This window comes from Ailuropoda melanoleuca, chromosome 2 (assembly GCF_002007445.2).
Source record: "Ailuropoda melanoleuca isolate Jingjing chromosome 2, ASM200744v2, whole genome shotgun sequence".
Taxonomy (NCBI): Eukaryota; Metazoa; Chordata; class Mammalia; order Carnivora; family Ursidae; genus Ailuropoda; species Ailuropoda melanoleuca.
Window position 1 is genome coordinate 188,567,283 of NC_048219.1, and position 22,035 is coordinate 188,589,317.

General features: G+C 41.8%; 1 protein-coding gene across 1 annotated transcript in view; it reads left to right on the forward strand.

Annotated features, from left to right (window-relative positions):
• Positions 1-21,517, forward strand: part of DAW1 (dynein assembly factor with WD repeats 1) — a 36,028-nt gene extending 14,511 nt beyond the window's left edge. Inside the window, exons 5-12 of the mRNA XM_034644574.1 lie at positions 988-1,110; positions 4,697-4,796; positions 8,710-8,817; positions 11,205-11,311; positions 12,206-12,308; positions 13,082-13,196; positions 19,393-19,469; positions 21,377-21,517. Coding sequence (XP_034500465.1) covers positions 988-1,110; positions 4,697-4,796; positions 8,710-8,817; positions 11,205-11,311; positions 12,206-12,308; positions 13,082-13,196; positions 19,393-19,469; positions 21,377-21,517 — 874 coding nt within the window. The remainder of the gene's footprint in view (positions 1-987; positions 1,111-4,696; positions 4,797-8,709; positions 8,818-11,204; positions 11,312-12,205; positions 12,309-13,081; positions 13,197-19,392; positions 19,470-21,376) is intronic.
• The last annotated feature ends 518 nt before the right edge of the window (positions 21,518-22,035 follow it).

Sequence of the window (22,035 nt, forward strand, 5' to 3'; positions counted from 1 at the left end):
TTTCTGTGTTGAGGAAGTATCTTTCCGAATGTAATATTTAAGGAATAACTAAGATACTATTATTTTTCTTTAAAATTTAAGAGGCCAACATGCTAATTATTCCTGTAGTAGGATAGTCACGTAAGAGGATCGCGAATCTTAAGCAAATGTTCCACTTGCTAGTGTGCCAGTCATGTTCCAGGTCCTGGGGACGATGGGGGTAAACCAGATGGATGGAAGAACTAGCATGTAGTAAAAGGAAAATCAAAAACTAGTTCTTCAGAGACTAGCAAAGAGGTCAGTGTGGTGGTTCAGGGTGTGCTTTGGGGAAAAGCTGAAGTCCCAGAGACAGCCAGTGCTGCTGGCCTTGTGGGCCATGAGCAGAAGTTTGGATCTTTCTCTAGATTGCTAGGAAGCCATCTAAAGAATGTTAAAAAAAAAAAATTACTCCAGTTTCAGTGTGGAAAATAGACCTGTAAGGACCTTGTGTGAGCCAAGACCCATTAGAAGATGGTTTCATTTGTTGAGGCAAGAGATGGAGGCAATGGAGCGTTGTGAGAAGTGGCACCCTAGGGGTGTGTTTTGATATTGGGCTAACAGAATTTACTAATAGATTGTGTGTGGGATGTGAGGGAAAGAGAGGAATCAAAGATGGTGTTAAGATTTTATGGTCTGACCAATGGGAAGAATGATGCTGTTTTTCGAGATACGATAGAGTTTCAGCAAATGTTACTGATTAATGCTTTAATTATTAATTATTTATATCATAAGACTTATTATTGGCAGTATTACTTTATTTAGTGACTACTTTTTGGGTTAAGGATAAATTGGAAAATTTCTAATCAAAGGATTTAGATATTGTTTCCAATTTAACTGTTTTATATCCACAATTTCCATTGTAAAAAGGAAGATAAATGGGCTTACAGTCTTGCAGGTAAAAAAAAAATGAGGTTTTTATTAACACATTGCTATTGTCACTTTGTGATGCATGTATATTCCTTGTGTTAGCTTTATCACAGGGAGCTATGATCGGACGTGTAAAGTCTGGGACACCGCATCTGGAGAGGAGCTTCACACCCTGGAAGGCCACAGGAATGTGGTCTATGCCATAGCATTCAACAATCCGTACGGGTACAGAGACATGCACTCATTCACTTATTCTTTATTAATCCATTAATTTGTTTATTCTTCTTTCCCTCCATTTATTGGGGGAGGAAAGGAAAAAGAGAACTAACATTTGTCAAGTGCCTGATGTGTGCTTCGGAAGCCTTCTAAAAACATTCTCCAATGCTTAAAGGAGTTTTGGGACAGGTATTACTGTTCTCATATGAAGTACATAAAGTTCAAGTACCCTTCCCGGGATCACACAGTACTAAAGAGGAGAGCGAGAGTCCAAGTTCAAGCAGAGCTGAGTCCCTTCACTTGGGAGGGACTGTGGTATACCCACGTAATGTGGTTTACCTCATTTAGAAGTTCATTTACAGTCTTGAGCAGGAAAAAAAGTGTATAGTAACATGCTACATAATGGTACGAAGTATAATCTCATTTTTCAACCACCCTGTAGTTAAATGATTCAGCAGATTAAGTTAGTTCTCTAGCTATCCTTCTGCTCCCTGACTGCTTGCAGCAACTGGGCCACTTGTAGTTCCAGTTGCTGGTTATGCCCCGCATACCACTGGTATGCCCCGCTTCTAGTCCCACCGGTTAGGCGTAAACCTACCAAGATTTAGTTGTGTTTGTCCATCAGGCTGATTACATTGGCTGTGTTTTCAACTATAGTTATGGAATTTAATTGAGTGTTGCTTAAACTAATGAAATATGAGTATGAAAATAAAGCTGTTGTTTTTTTGTGAAAACATAGGTAAGGCAAACCTTTCAAAAAAATTACTAGTAAATGAAGTTGTAGATGTGATCAACGTAAAAATTAGAGAAAACATCGAAACACTTAGAAGCCTTTGTATTCAGATGGTTCTGCAAGTATGTTCATGTTCTCGTTCCATTTTTAAGAAAATAATTGGGAGTTGTAGAGGTTGGATGATTTCTGGAAGACAAATAATGAGCTCTGGTTAGCCAAAGAAAAGGCCTTGACCTCGCGTATTTGAGTAAAAAATTTAATGTGTGTCTTTTTTCTTGATGGTTCACTTTGACTTTTTCCATTGGCCAAGCTGTTTCAATAAATATAGGTGCTTTGATGACTAGAACACAACAGCAAATGGTTTCAAAGTTAAGAGGAGAAAGATCCACGTGATTTCTCCTGGTAGAGATTCACGAAGAAGCGTGGAAGGTAGAAGACAGAGGGAAGAGGGACATCCTGGGGGAGGGCACCCTGTCGTTCCGGAGGTTAGGTGGGACTTCATTGGGCTTGCTCAGCGCCCCCGGCTCTCTAGTGGACCTTTCCCTGTGAGAAACAAAGCGAGCGAGATCAGAGCCTTCTGTGAGTTCGAACTCCGTTCTGGAGGACCGAGTTGTGATGAAAGCTTTGTGAACAAAGGAGGGACTCAATGAAAGTGCTATTTTCGGAGGGCTGTTCCTGCAGAGACAAGGAGCCCGGGGGGTTTGGAGTGGGATGAAACAGGAGGCAAGGAGATTAGTTGGAGGCAAAGAAAGTGATAGATTCAGGAGATGATGAAAGCAGTGTGGGATAGTGGCAGGTGCAATAAAGGGAATTTTTATAAAGATTTGATGCACTTAGAGTCAAAATTCTATACCATAAATATTAAAAACTCAATATGTAGGTTGCTAATGTCATTACATCTCTTTAAAATGTAACACACTTTTAAAACACAGTAATTGTGGTGGTACAGTCAGACTTAATTGGTACATTAAAATGATTAAATATTCTAGTTGCATTACCGAAAACTTAACCGTGATGTATGCAGTTTTACATGGTAGACAATGATAATTTTATAATACCTTATTGCACCAACCTGTGGGAGAGAAAGATTTTATTGAAATTATAAATGATAATGTTTTACTTCTAGCATAATTTCTACTTTAATTGCAATGTTATTTAAAGGACTCTAAAAGTATATTCTTTATAATACTACATCCTATAAAGTCTACTTAAAAGATATGATATTTTTGCATGCCTATCTGAGAACAAAGTTTTTTGAGGATAGAGAGGTAGAGAACGAACGCTTGATCTTTTGGCCCTTCTATTGGATTCTACCAAGACCCCCTGATGAAGAACTCGTCCAATTACATAGTCCGATGATTTATGTATGGATTAAAGCAGCATTTTCTATGGCATTTTTGGGGCATTGGGGTTTCAGCAGAATGAGTTCAAGGTAGCCACAAAAGAATGAGAGGGAATATGTGTGAGTGAGAGAGAAAGAGAGAGAGAAGAGGGAGAAATAGGGAAAAGGCGGGGTGGGGGGCGGGGGAGAGAGATGAACTTCAGCCAGTTTAGTGTTTATGTGTTCTATACATTAGGTCAGGAGTAAGCATTGGTTCAATAAAGTAATTCTAAAAAAATATGTAATCAGTATTATCTTTTATCATGTGGTGGCATATGGATATAAAGAGCAGTGTATGATCGAACAGGAATTAATCGAGAGACAGCAGCAAATTGAGACAGTATGTTTGAGGGGCAGGAGGGATGGGAAGTGGAGGGAAGGCGTAGATAGCACACAGGGCTCTCGGCATGTCTGAGCAGAGGTTGGCGGACATCAGCAGCTGATGAGGAATGCCTAGACTGGATGGAGAGAGAGCCAGTGTAGACTTTGAGTTGACAGCTAGCTTTGAGTGTTAGGAAGCTCTAGGAGGGTGGGCAGGTATTCTCCAGAACAAACTGCCCCTGGAGCATGGACAGGAAGGACCCCACTCCCTTTAGTATCAGAGACCACAGAAACACCGTGGGTGGCCTGAGAACAAAGGAGAGATGCAGAGCGTCAGTGTTATTTTGGAGAAAATATAAATTCTGCAGCTGTGCCAAGCACATAAAATTCGCTTTAGGAAATGTATTTTGGGTCTTAAGACCCCTCACGCTTTTGAACAATGAACTCGAACTGTAATTGATGACTTGCTATAAAAGGGGGTCAGTGGTAAAGGAAAAGATTTAGTTCCATGATCAAAGGTTAAACAGGCCAACCTACTCTTACCTATTGAGTGTTGACAGTGACCCTGACCCACAGTATACACGGGAAGCCTCTTGTTTGAAAGGGACTGGTCTTCACCATATTTCCACTCTAGACCTTTCCTCTTGTTCACAGACCTTACAGTTAGAGTAATATTGGCATTATTTTTCCAAGAAGACACTAAGTTCTCAAAACCTTATGTAGCCATATGGTAAATTGGATTTATATCTTTTCATTCTTCTTCTTTTAAATTCAACATTATCCTTGTCAGCAGACCTGCTAATAGAATTTGTCTGTGTCCCTGCAACTCATACATTATTCATTTCCATTTGGTAAGAATTTTCTAAACTAAATTTTGTGCCATATTCAATGTGCTAATTTAAAAACTTATTGTAATCCCAGGCATAAATGTATGCCTTTAATGTAAAATATTTAAAATTAAACACTAAAATTGATACTATTGAAAAATTAGACCTTAATTTTGTTGTCCACTGAAACAAATGTCAGTTTGCTTATTGTTTTAAAACAAAGTCAAGTCCTGAGTAGTAGACCCAGGTATTAATATCTGTTGTCTTAATTCAGTGTATCATATACTGTGCTTGAATTTGTTTTCAAAATCCACATTTTTTTTTAAATCTTAGTGACAAAATTGCCACTGGGTCCTTCGATAAGACTTGTAAGCTATGGAGTGTAGAAACGGGAAAATGTTACCATACCTTTAGGGGTCATACAGCAGAAATAGTGAGTATATTTATTTCATTATAATTTTATGTTTTTCTTTCTTTTTCTTTCTTTCTTTCTTTCTTTCTTTTTTTCTTTCTTTCTTTCTTTCTTTCTTTCTTTCTTTCTTTCTTTCTTTCTTTCTTTCCTTCCTTCCTTCCTTCCTTCCTTCCTTCCTTCCTTCCTTCCTTCCTTCCTTCCTTTTCTCTTTCTCTCTTTTTAATTAGACTTTATTTTTTACAGCAATTTTAGATTCATAGCAAAACTGAGTGGAATGTATAGTGATTTCCCATTTACTCCCTGCTCTGCCCCAAGCATGTCCCGTTAGCAACATCCCCCACCAAACCTGTACATTTGTTGCAATCGATGGACCTACATCAACATGTTATTGTTATTTCTTTTTGGTGGTCCATTATACAAGTAGTGATTCTCCCTTTATGATCAATTTTATAATTGTAACCGGTATTTTTAGTTTGTATGTGTTTTATATGGAAGCATTCACGTAATTTATAAACTGAGTTTTTATATCTTGCAGTTGCCAAAGACCCATATCCTACATTGATTAAGAAGATGTGTAATATGATAAACATTTGAGTACAATATCCACCCTCACTTTTTCTTTTTCAGTGACTTACTTTTAAAGGACTGACTTGATGAGGGTTGATAAAATTCTTAAAATAGCTTTTAAAGTAACTTTTTTATATCATGTGAAATATTTAGGCTGGTCGTTTTCTGGATATCATTAGAACCAAAATTTGCATAAATAGTTTGATGCTCTAAATAGCTTTTGCTATTGGGAAGACCTTGCCCTTGGCCAGTTCTGTGTTACATTTTATAACAATTAGTGAGATAATTGGCACCCTATGGGACAAATGATAGCTTTTAAAAATAAACAGCCTGCTTATTTTAGGAGTAAAATTTATTTATATTTATCCTTTGGATTCATGGTGTATTCATCCAATAAGGGCTCATGCTATGTTTAATATTTTCCAGACACTGGAGGATATTGCAGTGCAAAATTATAACCAACCCATTAAATGGCACTCAATATGCACAAAAGACAATTTTGTGCTAATATATAAGCCCTTCACATGTATTAGCTTAGTGGCACCTCATCACAACCCTAAGAGCTAGATCTTTCCCCATTTTACAGTTGAAGACACCAAGGCAGAGAGTAAGCAACTTGTCCGAAGTCATAAGAAAGACGTTATCCTCATTCTCGTACTCCCTTGGAATATTGAAAGTTCTCTTTATATATAGTTCCGAGGAAGACTTTGACATTTTTCATGGTCAACAACATCAATCCAATAAATATTTACTAAACATTGACTGTGTGTCGAGCCCTGGCCTGTGTGCTTGATGTACCAAATAGAATTGCACGTGGTTCTTGTCCTGCAGGGATTTTGTAGCTCAGTGGACGGAATAGAGGCATCAATAAGTTCAGACATGCGTTGTAGCTGTGCTAGCAGTTGGGGGGGGGGTTAGTGCCGTTATAGAGGGGCGCACCCTGCGGGGTGGGTTGGGTGTTAAGGAAAGGCTGTGCAGAGAGGTAGCACGTTGTCCGGGCAGCGGAAGCTGCACTGGCCAAGGGCCGGGGAGTCTTGCAACAGTGGTGGGTACTTGCAGACTCAGAGGGCTCCGTGTGGCCGGAGCAGCACTTGCCAACCTTCCCCTGTGATGACATGCACACGATAGGTCAACACACTGGTGGGGGGGGGAGCTGCCTGCTGCCTGTGGTCAGAAGTGCTGGCCAAGGGTGTCTGGTGCTGCCCCACTGCCTGGGGTAAAGGCACCATGTCTTGTGCACCTGCACCCGTTCAAAGCCGTATCACACGGTGAGTGTGATTGGAGTGCGGGAGGCTGGCAAGGCCAGAGGAGTGATTCATATGCTGTGCTAAGGAATTTGGACTTTTTCCTGTGGATAACGCCTCACTGTTGAGATTTTTTAGGTGGGAGATAGCATGATCATTTTTACTCTTTGGGAAGATCCTTCTTGTGGCATCAGAAGTAGGGGCCAGCTGGTTGTCTCGTTGCAGTCCAAGCAAAGACAACGGAGGCCTGTCATGAGGCAGGTGAAGAGAATGCGAGAGAGGCTGGAGGGGAGGAGGAGGACTGGGTTACCAGGCAGATGTGAGGCGTGAAGGAGAAGAGGGGCCCCAGGGTCATTCCCTGACTTCAAACAATGGCAGGACCATTCGCCAGTTCTTTATCTAAAAGGACAAGCAGGTTTGTGGTCATATGACTTGGGCGTCTTAGATTGATCCAAGCTCCCTGTGTGATGTCCACACAGAGGCCCGTTGGGGCTGAACTGAGTACAAGGTCGGGAAGGAGATATGGGTGTGTGAGTCACCGGCATCAGGGTTTGTCGTGGGAACCACTGAGAATCGCAATTTCTGAAAGGAAGAGGGTCAGCACGGGGAGAAGTGTGATGGCATTTTGAGGAGCTGGAGAAGAGAAGAATCCTCCAAAAGATTAAAAAAAAAAAAAAGAGGTAGGAGGTAAAAGAAGAAAAGCAGAGCACTGTCAAAACATTAAGAAGGAAGGAAATATAGAGAACAAAGGAGTCAACACTGCAGGCGTCAGGGAGCTTAATGGGGTGACCCGCAGAGCCTTCAGATCATTTAACCAGAGTGGTTCCAGGGGAGTTGAAGTAGTGGGGGATGGGCAGGCAGTGGTGATGGTACATGATTTTTTCAAGGAATTTGGTTGTGAAAGGAAAAAAAAAAGGCAGCTAAAAAAAGGGGTACCTAGAGTCAAGGGAGGGTTTATCTTTACGTGGGAAGAGCTCAAGCCTGTTTATAGGCTACTGGGGGACATCCAGTCTAGACGGAGGGAAAAATTAGTGGGCACGTCTCTCCTAGGATTGCAGGGAAGAGGGTGTCTCAGAAGGGTGTAGGGATCCCTCTGCACCTGACAACAAAGGGAAAGGAAGTGCGGGACAGGTGAGGGAGGTCCCCCCATAGATGAGTTTTCTCAGGGAAGTAGGAGGAGGCCAGGTTATCTGTGGGGGAGGGATGAGGACACACTGGGGACAACAGTGGGGGAAGGGAGAAAGTACGGAGCCAGAGGCACCTTCCAGTAGGGAGACAATGGTGCTGAGGACGCAGCTGAGGACAGAAGGCACGAATGAGCAGCACCTGTAATCTGCCAGGTGGTTTTCTCAAGCTGAGTGATGGCGGAGGGCCACTGAGTGGGTGAAATGCCAGCTTGATACAGTTGTTAGGAGTCTTATGGATGGTGCTGGGGAAAGACAAGGAGTGAAGGTACTGGGGTGCTGGCAGGAATGATGCTTCCGGGGTGTCAGTTGAATGGAGGGGGGGCAGCAAGAGGCAGAGGTCTCAATGAGATGGAAGATATCCTGGGGGTGGCTTGGTAAGGAAGAAAGTGGAGGCTTTGGGAAATTGTCCTGAGAGATGGATGTATCGGTAGTGAATTTTCTAGAAAAAGTGACCTTGAGGTCCAGGTTGTGGCCACAGGAGTGATTATGAAAGGGAGTGCGGGGTCATGGGTCTGGGCTCCTGGATTGATGGCTCACATGAAGGCCACCGAGGACTTGGAATTGAGACCGTGAGCCAATAGCCAAAGTCGTTGGCAGGTGAGGGGGCAGACTGGAAAGGACTGTGACGTTAACAAGGAAGGTGGGAGCCAGAGAGCGTGAAGCTCTAAGGAGATGGGTTTGCTTGTATTTTTGTTCTTCTGTGGTCTGGAGGTGGCGAGGCGTGCCAGTGCCCCTGCCAACCTGAGAGCAAAGCAGTCTCTTCTTCAAGATTCAACCTGCAGAAAGCAGGCCACCCATACGCCACCCGGCATCTCACGGCGTGTTTTACAGAGAATTAGGCTGAAACTAAGGTGGTTCATCTTGAAGCTTTTCTATACAAAATTCACAATTCAAAATTCTATCTTTCTAAAATCTCTTCCATTTCCTGTAATTCAGGTGTGTTTATCATTCAATCCTCAAAGCACGCTGGTGGCTACTGGGAGCATGGACACAACAGCCAAACTGTGGGACATTCAGAATGGAGAGGAAGTGTTCACTTTAAGGGTACGTGCATCATGTCACCAGCTTCGAGAGTTGTGCATTTTCCTCAGCCATTGCCGAGTATGAGCCTATTACTTGACTTTGTTCTTATTCATATTCTTATTACAAAATGAGCTCTAGGTCAGAGGGTATTTTTGAGCTATTGGTTTTCAGGCTGTAGTGAAAAGTGTTGTCCCATTTGGTTTGCTGGCTATTCCCAAAGACACTGATTGTGATGCTGGGGAGGCCACATGGGCTTTTTTTATTTTTATTTTTATTTTTATTTTTTTTTGAGAAAGGATTCTTTTATTTTATTTTATTTTTTTTATTATATTATGTTAGTCACCATACAGTACATCCCTGGTTTCTGATGTAAAGTTTGTTGATTCATTAGTTGCGTATAACACCCAGTGCACCATGCAATACGTGCCCTCCTTGGCTTTTTTTATTTTGACTAGCTTCCGTCTGTAAGCCATACCAACAATAGCTTGAAACCTAGCGCCATCTATCTGGCTTAAAGCCGAATAGGTGGAGGATGGCACTTTCTGGAAGAGGCAGAACTGGAGACACTTGCCAGAAGAGTCCTTAAAACGACAACTGTTCACACCGTCCTCCACTACCCCCTGGTCTCAGAAGCCTCCTGTATTACGAAGACTGAAATGACAAGGCAGGAGGAGAAAGGCCAAAGGGCACTGCCCAGAGAGCAAGAGCTGGTGGTGTGTCTCCACGGGGGCCTCTGTCACCACCACGAGCCCAGCACCTTCCTCCCACCTGTTTCCTTTGCTTCCTCCACCCCAGCCCAAACTACCGTACACAGGGTGATTCTCTGTGCCAATCAGTGGGAGCAGCTGGGTGGGAAATCCAATACTTATCCTTTCAAATTATAAATGGATTTCAAATTAGGACCCCCTTTCCTAGGACAGCTTTTTCCAAGAAAGTTAAAAAATGGGCTAGAGAGAGTAAAAACACTCTTTTTTAACCAACACCAAGGGATTTTCTGAATTCAGAGTGCCAACATTAATGTAAGTATATTCTTTTGATCTTTATTCTCATCATCTCTATGGGTCTCTGCCTCTGCCCTACCTCCTCTTTCAGACCGATGCCTAACACCTGCACCTGTCTGCACCAGACAACACATTCATCTTTGTGTCTGGAATTTTCATGTTCGGCTACATTTAATGTTTGCCATTTGGAATCAACCAGTAATTTGATTTGTAAATGAACTTTTTCACTCTTGAAAAAACTATGTTCATTTGCCAAAATAATTAGGGAGACAAGGGGTATACAGCATGCAGGGTCTGCTGTAGAAAGGGGCTACTTCCTGTTGTCTCAATGTTAGACAGTGACTAAGTGACAGTCAGGCCAAAGGCCAGATATTTATTAACCTCTTTTATGTTAAATCATCATAAGAGGGGCGCCTGTGTGGCTCGGTCATTTAAGTGACTGCCTTTGGCTCAGGTCATGATTTCAGGGTCTTGGGATCGAGCCCGGTGTGTTGGACTCCCTGCACAGCAGGGAGCCTGCTTCTCCCTTTCTCTTTGTCCCTCCCCACCCCACTCTTGCTTTCTCTCTCTCTCTCTCAAATAAATAAAATCTTTAAAAAAATCATCATAAGAATATCCTTTTTTAAGTTATTAACTTTATTTCACAAGGTTACCTATCACCTACTGTTAACCCAAAAAGCATAGAGCCTTTCTTTTTTTAAAGATTTATTTATTTATTTTAGAGTGAGAGGGAGACAGAGAGAAAGCAAGAAGAGGGAGGGTCAGAGAGAGGAAGAGAGAGGGTGACAAGCAGACTCCCTGCTGAGCCGGGAACCCTAAGGAGGGCTGGATTTCAGGACCCTGAGACCATGACCTGAGCCAAAACCAAGAGTCAGACGTGTAACCTTAACTGATCAAACCACCCAGGTGCCCCAGCCTTTTTTTTTTTTTTTTTTTTTTTTTTTTTTTTTTTCCCCCCCCNTTTTTCCACCCCCTTTCTTTTCTTTCTTTCCTTTCTTTTCTTTTCTTCTTTCTTTTTTCTTTAGACTTTTTAAAAGTGTTTTCAAGACAATGTGAAAGAAGCCCTCTGTTTTCCCAAATCATGTCTTCTTCCTGTCCATTAAAACAAACAAAACCCAGCTTTCCTTAGTTTTACTAAGTTAAATGGACTTGATTTAAGTGTATAAGTCAACTTTTAGTAAATATACAGAATTGTGCAACCTTCACCAAACTCTGGTTTTCAGAATTTCCCCCCAAAGATACCTGTGCTCATTTGCAGTCTCTCCCTATTCCCACCCTCCAGCCAACCACGTTTTCTCGCTATAGAGTTTTGTGTTTTCTGGCATTTTCTTTTAAACTATGACATTGTGCATTTGTTGAGATTGTTTTCCTGCAGGTAATGCATGATGATATCCACTCTCTTTCTAGGGACATTCAGCTGAAATCATCTCTTTGTCCTTTAACACCTCGGGAACCAGAATCATCACGGGGTCTTTTGACCATACTGTGGCAGTGTGGGAAGCTGACACTGGAAGGTATTCTCTGTCTTTAAGGATTTTTAAATCTGGATCAGCGTAAGATGATCGTCTTTGCTGTTCGTTAGTTTACTCTCATATCTATTTAAACTATGCTTTGGACTCTAGGAATAGGATGAAACTAATGAATTAATAATGAATTAATTCATTATTTAATGATATTTCTGATACAGAAAAAAATGTATGCTTTCTTGGAATTCTGAGCAAATAATGCCACACTGGAACATAAAAGGAAAATGTTAACAATAGCCTGGGTGTGTGGTTATTATTTGTTCCGTGTACTGTGTAATCAAATTTCAATGGCTTGTCATTGTGGCAGGCATGGATATCATGAGTAAATAAAATCATGGCTAATTTTCCAAATTTAATTTAGTCCAACAACTTCAATTTCCTTCCTAATTATTTTGGGTTCTAGTTGCTAAGAAGTTAACTAAATTAGACTATTTGCATTGGAAAGCTCTACCTTGGACTTGCCTGCATCTTGATAGAGGGGCTAATGACCAGGGGTAGCAGGTCAAGGTGGATACACCAAGAAATGAGGGAGGAGGAAGGGCCTTTCAGACATTTGGTGGGCAGTTTCTGAACTACCAAGGGGTCCACTGATCTGGTGTCAGAATACTTCCAGAATTTCAGACCAACTGTATTATTTTTACCCATGGCTTACTGAAGTCTTAAGTACTGTTATTTTTGAGTGCTTCAAATGTAAATATATTTTTGCAGAAATGAAATTAGTAGCCTCGTTGACTGTTTTTATGCTATACTAGAACCATCATTGTTTTGTCATCAAAGATATTATTTTGTAAAAACCGAAAGTTTGACTCTCACACCAATAGACTTGACATCATTGTTTGTACACATATCCTTTCACCAATGTGAATCCTTTCCATTTTGTAGGAAGGTGCATACCTTAATTGGGCATTGTGCGGAGATTAGCAGTGCTTTATTCAACTGGGATTGCTCTCTGATATTAACTGGCTCTATGGACAAAACCTGCATGGTGAGCTCAAGAAACATCTTTGCTTTACAGTTCTCCTTTGTGCACTTCTTACTGTGTCAGATATTCATTGCAACATTACCACATTTCAAAGGTGCTGTAAAATTAAGATGTTAATTTATAAATAATTGGTATTTTTAAATGTTAAGTTTCTGATCCCCCAAGTTTAAAGGAATGATGATAAGAGTAAAACCATGTTAGTTGAATCAAATCTATTACAAGATCTTTTTTAAAAGGCATTTTATTTTTCTTTAATGTCTTCCTGTTCATTTGTTAAACTTTGATTAGAGTGAATCTCAAGGAGGCTCAACACAATGTCTCCCTGCCTCTAAATTTCTGTTGCTAAGAGCTTATGCTCTGGAATTAATATTTGATTACATACCCGATGTATTATAACCTTAATGCACTTTTCACTCTCTGGCATTCTAGTTTCAGATCAAGCTCCTTATCATTCGATGACCTTCTTATGAAAAGGGGACATTTCCACTCCAATCAGTGAAGCATGTACTTTGAGATTTTTCCTAATATAGTGGCAGATTTGCAGTACCCGTTCTAAATGTCTGTCTCTGGTCTTCTCTTTGTCCAAAGTGTGCCTTGTGTTATGGCTGGCTGTGGTCTCTTGTCATGAATCCAGGTAAACTTAACGGAACCTGTGAACATGATACACACAGTCTTGTGCAGTTACTCAGCTAGCCGTAAGCATGTCATAAAGACTACTTCTTCCAATTTTTGCACTTCGGATGGGAAGTCATAGTCACCTTCTTTTTTTATTGTAGCTGTGGGATGCCACAAATGGAAAATGTGTGGCAACGCTAACAGGCCACGATGACGAAATACTAGACAGCTGTTTTGATTACACTGGAAAACTTATTGCAACTGCTTCAGCTGATGGTAGGTCATCTGTTCGTACATTTAATTGGTTGGATAAACGTGTCTTATTGTATGCGGTAGATCGTCTACCCGAGGACCAGCTGTGAGAGAAACTACATCTTTCTCGTCCCTGTGATGTCAGTCAATACACTGTGTCGGTATCATATTCTTGGCAACCACAGGTTACAATGTCTGCGCCATCTCCTTGACAACCACACCTGAGGTTACACTGGGTCTTCACATCGCCTTGATAACTGTATATCGTGGTATATTCTGGGTCATCATATGATGCCGTGTGATGTCTGTATCATCTCATTGACACCCATCTGTATTGGTACACTACGCATGCACTATGTCCGGGATGATAATTTATGATAGTAAGCAACAGGTCATCTTCATGGTAGCCTCGTGTTCCTGACAAGTATGTGAGGTGCTACGCAACTTCTGCGTCGTGTGCTGGCCACCCTGTCATTAGGTCATTAGGTCATATCCATGACAACCGCCTGTGATATTATGTCTGCATCATCTCCTTGACAACCACACGTGATGCTCCATCTACCCCGTCTCCTTGGCACGCATAGGTGATGCTGTCCTAAGTCTGTGTCGTCTCATGACGCCACGCCACCATGTGCGATGCTGTTCTGTCCTCGATAGTAGAGTAGGATGCTGCGTGTCCTCTTCCTGAAGCTGCCCCGCGTCGTCCACCTGATGGTCACGTATGGAGCTGCGCTGAGTCTGTGTTAGCCCTCTAATGCCCATGTAGGATGCTGTACTGTCTGTGTCGTAGACCTGCCTGCTGCGTTCTAATTTACAGTCCTTGTCATTCTCCTTAAAATCATGTATGATGCTACACTGTATCTTCGTCTAATCCTTTATAAGCATGTATGATACTCTACCATACCTTCACCACTTCCTNCCCTCTAATGCCCATGTAGGATGCTGTACTGTGTCTGTGTCATAGACCTGCCTGCTGCGTTCTAATTTACAGTCCTTGTCATTCTCCTTAAAATCATGTACGATGCTACACTGTATCTTCGTCTAATCCTTTATAAGCATGTATGATACTCTACCATACCTTCACCACTTCCTAGAAATTTATGTGTGATGCTGTAATATTTCTATCTCATCACCTTGACGAGCACGTCTTCAAGGTCTGCTATGTCTGGATCCCTTCATCTGTGAAACTACAAGATTCCATATTATATCTGGATTCTATCTTTGAAGTCTGCTTACCGCAGTCCTTTAATGTCACCTCCTTGAGTGCTATGTGTGATGTTATAGTGGGTGTCATCTCCACGGTGGGCTCAGATGTGCTGTCTGTGCTCACAGTTAATGAGGTCATGTGATGTTAAAGTGTGTCACTTCACTGACCTCCATTTATGATGCTATGCTCTGATTGCCTCATCTCTCTGGCAGCCGTTCATGATGCCACACCGTGTATCATATCCTGATAACCACATCCTCTCCCCGACAATCATTAGGATGCTATGCTACTTCTGTGTTATCTCCTTGAAAACACGTATGCTGTTATATTATGTCTGTGTCATGTTCTTCACAACAACATCTACGTCCTCTTCTTGAAAACCACGTATGATGCTCTCTACTATGAGAGTTTCCTCGATTCCCACACACAAGGCCACATAATTTATGCGTCATATCCTAGAAAACCATGCTATGTTATGTGAAATGTCCCAGACAAGTATGTGTGATGATCTACTATTACCAGCTCATCCCTTTAACAACCCTAGGAGATGCAGTCGATGTGACTAGACGACTTCTGTGTCATGTCCATGATAATCACGTATGACTCGACACCATGTCTCGCCATTTGGAAACAGTATGATGACACATTATTTTTGTGTTATTTTCCTATTTTTTTTATGCTGAAATCGATCTGTCTCATGTTCCTGATAAGCACCTATGACATTACAATATGTCTGTGTCAAGTCCATTATATCCACATATGACACAAATTATGTCTATGTCATCACTCTGATGACCACGTGTGACACTACACTATGTGTCATCTCCCTGATGATGTATGTCACTGTGCTATATTTGCATCATTTCCCTGACAACCAAAGTGATGCTACACTATTCTGGGTCATCTCCTTGACAACCACGTATGAAATTATACTACGTCTCATCGTGTCTCTGACAACGGAGGAAACTATATGCTATGTGTGCATATTTTTCTAATAATCCTGTATGATGCTCTATTATGGGTGGTCTCCTGACAATCATGTGTGATGCTGTGAGTGTCTGTGCCATCTGGTCCACCAGGTACGATGCTACAGTGTGTCTGTGGCCAGCACATGTAATGCTATACCGGTGGCTGCATCATCTCCTGGATAACTGTATTCATTTGCCGTAACAGTACAACAGACTAAGCGACTTGAACAACAGGAATTTCTTTTCTCATGATTCTGGAAGCTACGAGTTTGAGATCAAGGTGTTGGCAGGCTTGGTTTCTTCTGAGGCCTGCACGTGGCAGTTTTCTCCCTGTGTCTTCACATGGTCTTCCCTCTGCATGTGTCTGTATCCTCATCTCTTCTTCTTATAAGGGCACTGGCTATGTTGGGTGAGGGCCCACTCTAATGACTTCATGTTAACCTATTTCTTCTTTAAAGCCTCAATCTCCAAGTAAGTCAACGTGTAAGGTACTCAGGGTTAGGAATTCAACACAGGAGTTTGGTGGGGGTACAACTTGGTGCGTAACACCATGTATGACACACAACATGTTTACATCTTCTGCCTGAAGACTTCTGTCCTTGCAAATCCCAGGATGTGACATGTCTGAGCCATGCCTCTGATAATCATATGTGAGTCTATGCTAAGATCATCTTTCTGATAACCGCATATCATGCTACACTATGTGTCATCTTTTAACCTGCTCTATCTGATGCTACGCTGTGACGTCCCCCTGTCCTGATAGCCATGGATGATGCTGTCCTATGGGTAAGCTCCCTGATGACAGTGAAGGATGCTTCAAGATGTCTGCGTCATATCCTTGACAAGAACATATGAAGCCACATTCTGTATCAACTTTTAAGTATGTGTCATGGTATATCATTACTGCTGAATGTTTCTATTAATACATAATGGCGTGCCATTATTCATCTTTGACAACGTCCTAGGGACATATGCTGTATGTGCTGTACTGTGTTTATGTCATCTCCTTGATAACTCTGTGGAGTGCTACACTCTTTGGCCTCATCTCCCGGACGACTGTGTGTGATGATACCGTATATGTCATATCCATCATGCCTTACATGATGCTACAATCTATCTGTGCCATCTGTTGGTGACCCCATATGTTGCTACACTGGGTATGTGCCATCTTCCCGTAGTCCACAGATGACTCTACACAACATCTCCATTATCTGTTTGATGTCATGTATGATGCTACGCTGTGTGCTTTCATCTCCTTGACAACCACACGTCATGCTCCGCTCTGTCTCCATCGTCTCTGTGATGACCGCCTGTGACAGTATATTCTACCCGCGGGACCTCCCCATGAATGCATATCATGCTGTACTATGATTATATCATCACATGGCAGCACACATCAGCCTACCCTGTGTCTAAGTCACACCTTTGATAATCTCACGTGATGTGTCATTACGTCTAATTCCGTCAATGTCCATGTAAACTTCTTAACGGCCATTTAAGAAATTCTAGCCAAATGGGATGCTTTTTTCAGACATGACTTGTTCTTTGTTTGCTTGGATTTGCTCCTTGTGACTAACATACTGCTAAGTAGTCACCTATTCTTTGTGTTATAATCAGTTGTAGAATTTTGCCAGTGATTCATTTTAATTACAGAGTCTTTATTCCACCTTCGTCTCCCTTTTCAACATTACATTTGCATGCTGTTCTTTTACTCCCTAGGACTTTTCAAAGGTGATCCTTTGATCATACATAAAGTTCTTTCTATATCCTGGAATATAAACGCCCTGAATTTGGAGAACTCTATGTTTCAAAGTAACTACTTACTTTTTCATCTTCTCACAGAGCTTGGCTTTTTAAAATCATCCCTCAACTGTAATTAATCTACCCTTTTCATTTTAAATATCATTCTCACTTATACAAAAGAAATCCATTCAACAAGAATAGGGAACCTACTTTGTGTCAGGAATTGTTTTAGGAACAGGGGATATATCAATGAACAAAAGAGAGAGGAATCCCTTCCCTCGGGGAGCTATATTTTGGAGGGGGAGACAATGAAGAATACCATGTATGTGTTTTCCATAGAATGTTAGAATATAGAGGATGTCAGATATTAGGAGATTGCCAGCACTATGGAGGGAGACACAAGCAGGGTTGGGGATCAGGATCCTGAGGGATGGATGAGAGTTAACTGCAAGGTCAATGATTCTTCTGTTTTCTCTGTCCTCTCTTCTGTCCGCTAGCAGTGATTCCATTCTTTCCTTGTACAATTAGACACTACTTTAAAAAAAAATTTTTTTTTTCCCTTTTGATGTGTTTTGTAAACCTCATCTCATTCTGTGCCTTCTACGAAGTCTTGATGTTTAGAGAAATCCTGTATACTTAACTCTGGTTCTTGCCCCTTATTCCCTTCTTAAAGTTGGATCCATTCAACAGGGTTAGTTGAAGCTGTGGAGCTGCATCTGTTTCTTCACATTTATCACCTTTTATTTCCTCAGTGGAATTACTCTCAAGGCTGAATTATTTTTTGGTGACTTATTCATATTTCTATCTTTTAAAAAATATTGTTTCAGGCTATGTTATTTCTGTGTTTTCTGAAGTTTAAAAATGCTTTTGAGAAATTTGGAGAATTACGGGATGTAAGATATTTGTTTTTGTTGTATTAACACATTCTTTTTTTTTTTTTAAAGATTCATTTATTTATTTGAGAGACAGAAAGAGAGCGAGCATGTGGGGGGAGGGGCAGAGGGAGAGAATCCCAAGCAGACTCCCTGCTGAGCATGGAGCCCAACATGGGGTTCCATCTCACGATCTGAGATCATGACCTGAGCCAAAATCAAGAGTTGGATGCTCAACTGACTGGACCACCCAGGGACCCCAATATTAACACATATTTTAAAAAAGATTTTATTTATTTGAGAGAGAGAACATGAGCAGGGGTAGGGGCAGAGGGAGGGGGAGAAACAAGGTCCCCGCTGAGCAGGGAGCCCGACGTGGGGCTCGATCCTAGGACCCCAGGATCATGACCTGAGCTGAAGGAAGACGCTTAACCTACTGAGGCACCCAGGTGCCCTCTTAATACATTCTTAAAGCACATTGGTCATTTTAAGGCTTTTGAAATGTCCTACTAACAAGTTTTATATTTTTAGTCATATTAATCGTAAAATAGCAATTTTCATCTACTTCTTCCTGAAGTTGATATTGTCAGAAGGGCAAGTAAAAAATTTACTAAGATGTTTTGCTCTTGTCATTGAAAATTAAGTAACCAAAATTCCCTATTGTTGTTAATTTTGCCTCTATGTAATTTTGTAATTGCAATAACAGAGCAGCCTTTACTCAACCAGGCCAGAAAAATTTTAACTTTTTTTTTTTTTTACAATTTCAGTACTGCTGTTCTTCTCCTTTTACATTTATTTAACTCCTCTATTCCTTAATTCTAAGGAAATACATATACCACTTCTTCCTTCCTTCCACCCACCCACCCACTCTCCATCCATCCATCATCTACTATTGAATGTCTACTGGGAGCTTTGCATTTCTGGACCCTGGGGATACAACAGGGAACAAACCGTTCTACCAGCTCTTTCTGGAGAGAGGCTTCCCTGGTGCCTGTTCTTTGCCCAGTGAGTAGCGGCTGTTGCTCCTTTTCAGGAAGGCCTCTCGAACCTTCTGTAACCTTAGACTCCTATTTGGTGTGTGATGCCGGTCTGTCTGCTTATTTCATCACCAGCCTCTCAAAACTTGTTTTGACTTTCCCTTTTCCCACTAAAATATTTTTTCTTTCTGGATTCTTTCCCCACCTTTTCTACCTCGGAACCCATCATTTCTTCTGATCAGCTCGGGGCTAGGGAGGCACCTGTTCCCCCTCTTCTCCCGCAGTGGCGCCAGATTTCATTTGCAGTTTTAGGTGATGGCTCTCACCGCAGGCAAGAAGACAAGCAGCACAGAGCCTCTATGTCACAGGGATGGGTGCTACATAATTCAGGGCACATGGCTCGAAGTTCTGTATTTCAGATGAATTTATATGCATTTCCACTCTTTCAAAAAGGAACAGCAAGGGTCTTCAGTGCGGCCACAAGAAAATGCATTACCACACTGGAAGGCCATGAAGGCGAAATTTCAAAGGTGAGTTGCTTTCTCATTTGGAGCAATTTATTTAGTTTTAAAAACATAGCATGCTTAGTGTAAATAGGTCTGTTGGCACTAGGGTTTGTCCAATTATCTCACTCTTTCTAGAAATCAGCTACTTAAAAACAATATTTTTAAGTGTGATCTCAAACTTAGCATAATAAATGCTTCCTAAAACCTCTTAAAAAGTATAAAACAGCATTTTCCTCAGCCATCAGCAAAAGATTGAGTTAGCTGAAAATACCTATTAAAGCTCTTTAAGAAACTTATGAAGTGCTTTCCTGGTCCTAGCAGACACGCAAGTATATATTATGCAAAAAACATGCTGTGCAGCAAGTATCAAGTGTTTTGTAAATTAGATGCAATTGAGAAAGTATTTCTTGGAAATATTTAACACTTAACAGAGCTTAAAATGACCTACTTTGAAACTTCAAAGCTGTAGTTTAGGATTTTGGCTAAGCTCCTCCCACAAGCTGATTCACGGAGCCAGGCCTTCCAATCAGTAATCTGACGTTTAGCTGTGTCCCCCAAAAGCTCCAGAAAGGCCAGGACTTGGTGACTCTCAGCTCCCACCCAGCTCAGTCCAGTTCCTTGGTCTCGCCCTTGAGATAAGATTTGCTCGTTGCTTTTAAAGGATCAGTTTGATGGCTTCAGGTCCGGGAAGGCTGCCCCTGGACCCTGGAACCACCCCCTGCTGTGCTCCCCTTCCCCTCCCTCCTCTGCACCTGCTGCTGGTGGTCAGGAGCCCCTGCCCTTCAAAGTTGGTTTCTGAGACCTCACAGAGCACATCTCTTCCATAGGCTAGGAGGCTCTAGGGCCTGGAAGGAAGGGAGACAGGGAAGTCTGGGAAGAGAGCCCAGGCCATGTTGCTGAGTGACTGATCTGATCACCATTGACATGCATGATGCGGTCCACTTAACAAACGCACGTATTTTTGTGTATGTGTGAATATAAAGAGTTCGCACACTCCATTATTGCATTTTAGCTTTCCCTGTGCTAGGCATTGTACTAGGGACACAGGGACAAAAAAAGCCATGCCCTTGAGCCTTGCATTCATCCAACCTTCAGTCATAGAGGACGTGACCCAAATTATTGTCTTATGTATGATGATTTAGAGAGGGTTGTAAGCATGGCGCCCAAAGGAATAGTGAACTGTTTCCTTTGACAGTCGCTCAGACATCATTTGACAGTGCTCGGCACATAGAAGGCACTCAGGACGTATTTATACAATGTGCTTTGCTTGGCAGTAGAATGAAAGCCCTCCCTGACATTCACAGATTGAAGGAGGATCTATATGCTTTTGATTACAGAAAGTTGGATTATAGGGATTATATATATATATTTTTTTAAAGATTTTATTCATTTATTTGAGAGAGAGAGTGAGAGCGAGCATGAGCAGGGAGGAGAGGGAGAAGCAGGCTCCCCACTGAGCAGGGGGCTTGACTCCCTGCTCTATTCCAGGATCCTGGCTGGGATCATGACCTGAGTGAGCCAAAGGCAGTCTTAACTGATCGAGCCACCCAGGTGCCCCAACATGGGGATTTGGGTTTGAAGGACCTGGACTCGTGTTCTCATCCTCACCAGGGCTCTGCCTATTTGTTTGTATGCATCTTGAGTGTTTGGAAAGAAGCTAGGTTGGGAATACCCGAATTAGAAGGGAGGTTTGGTCTTGATTCTTAGAATGTGGGGTGGGGATGGGGTGGCCAGTTATACTTTTCTGTCTAGACTTGAATCTTCGTGTATTAGTCCCTGTAATTTCCCCCCTCAGGGAGGAACTGTTCTATGTAAGAATAAATGCCAAGCTGGGAAGATGACAGGTGCTTAGTCATGTCCCCTTTTAGCCAATTAAAAATATGTCAGGAATCAAATTACACAAACCTGTCGTTTTCCTTTCTCTCTTGTAGATTTCTTTCAATCCCCAAGGGAATCGCCTTCTGACTGGCAGTGCTGACAAAACAGCTAGAATCTGGGATGTTCAGACCGGTCAGTGCCTCCAGGTTCTTGAAGGGCACACGGATGAGATCTTTTCATGCTTTCAACTATAAAGGCAACATAATCATTACAGGTATGGGAGAGAGAGACACATAGACTTGGTTCCTTTTTTCAACTGGCCATTAGAGTTTCCAAGCTGAATACCAAAAGAATGTTACTGCTCTCCCTTCTCCCTCTACTAGGGTCCCTGCTGCATGCCCTGCTTCCCACACGCATGATTTAATTTTAGTTGCATGTGGGACCGCAGGGGTGATCTCTGACTGTAAGGCTTTGTGGATTTTGCATTTTAGTTGCTCTTGACAAAGAATTCAGTAGCTTGCCTTACTGGTTACCACATCTCCGCAGGCAGTGCCCACCGAATGGTTAATATTCAGTTGTCAGTGTTAGTAACTAAAACAGGCTAGGACCCAAGTTCTGCACAGTTGGACTTCCAGTCCATGAGAGATTTATTCTTTGAGCTAAGTTGTTTTCTCCTTGGATGCCCCCTGCTAACACATTAGTATTTGGGGGAAGAGAAACCATACTGACCATTTTTCAACTGTTAACAATTTATTGTGAATTAATTATATTA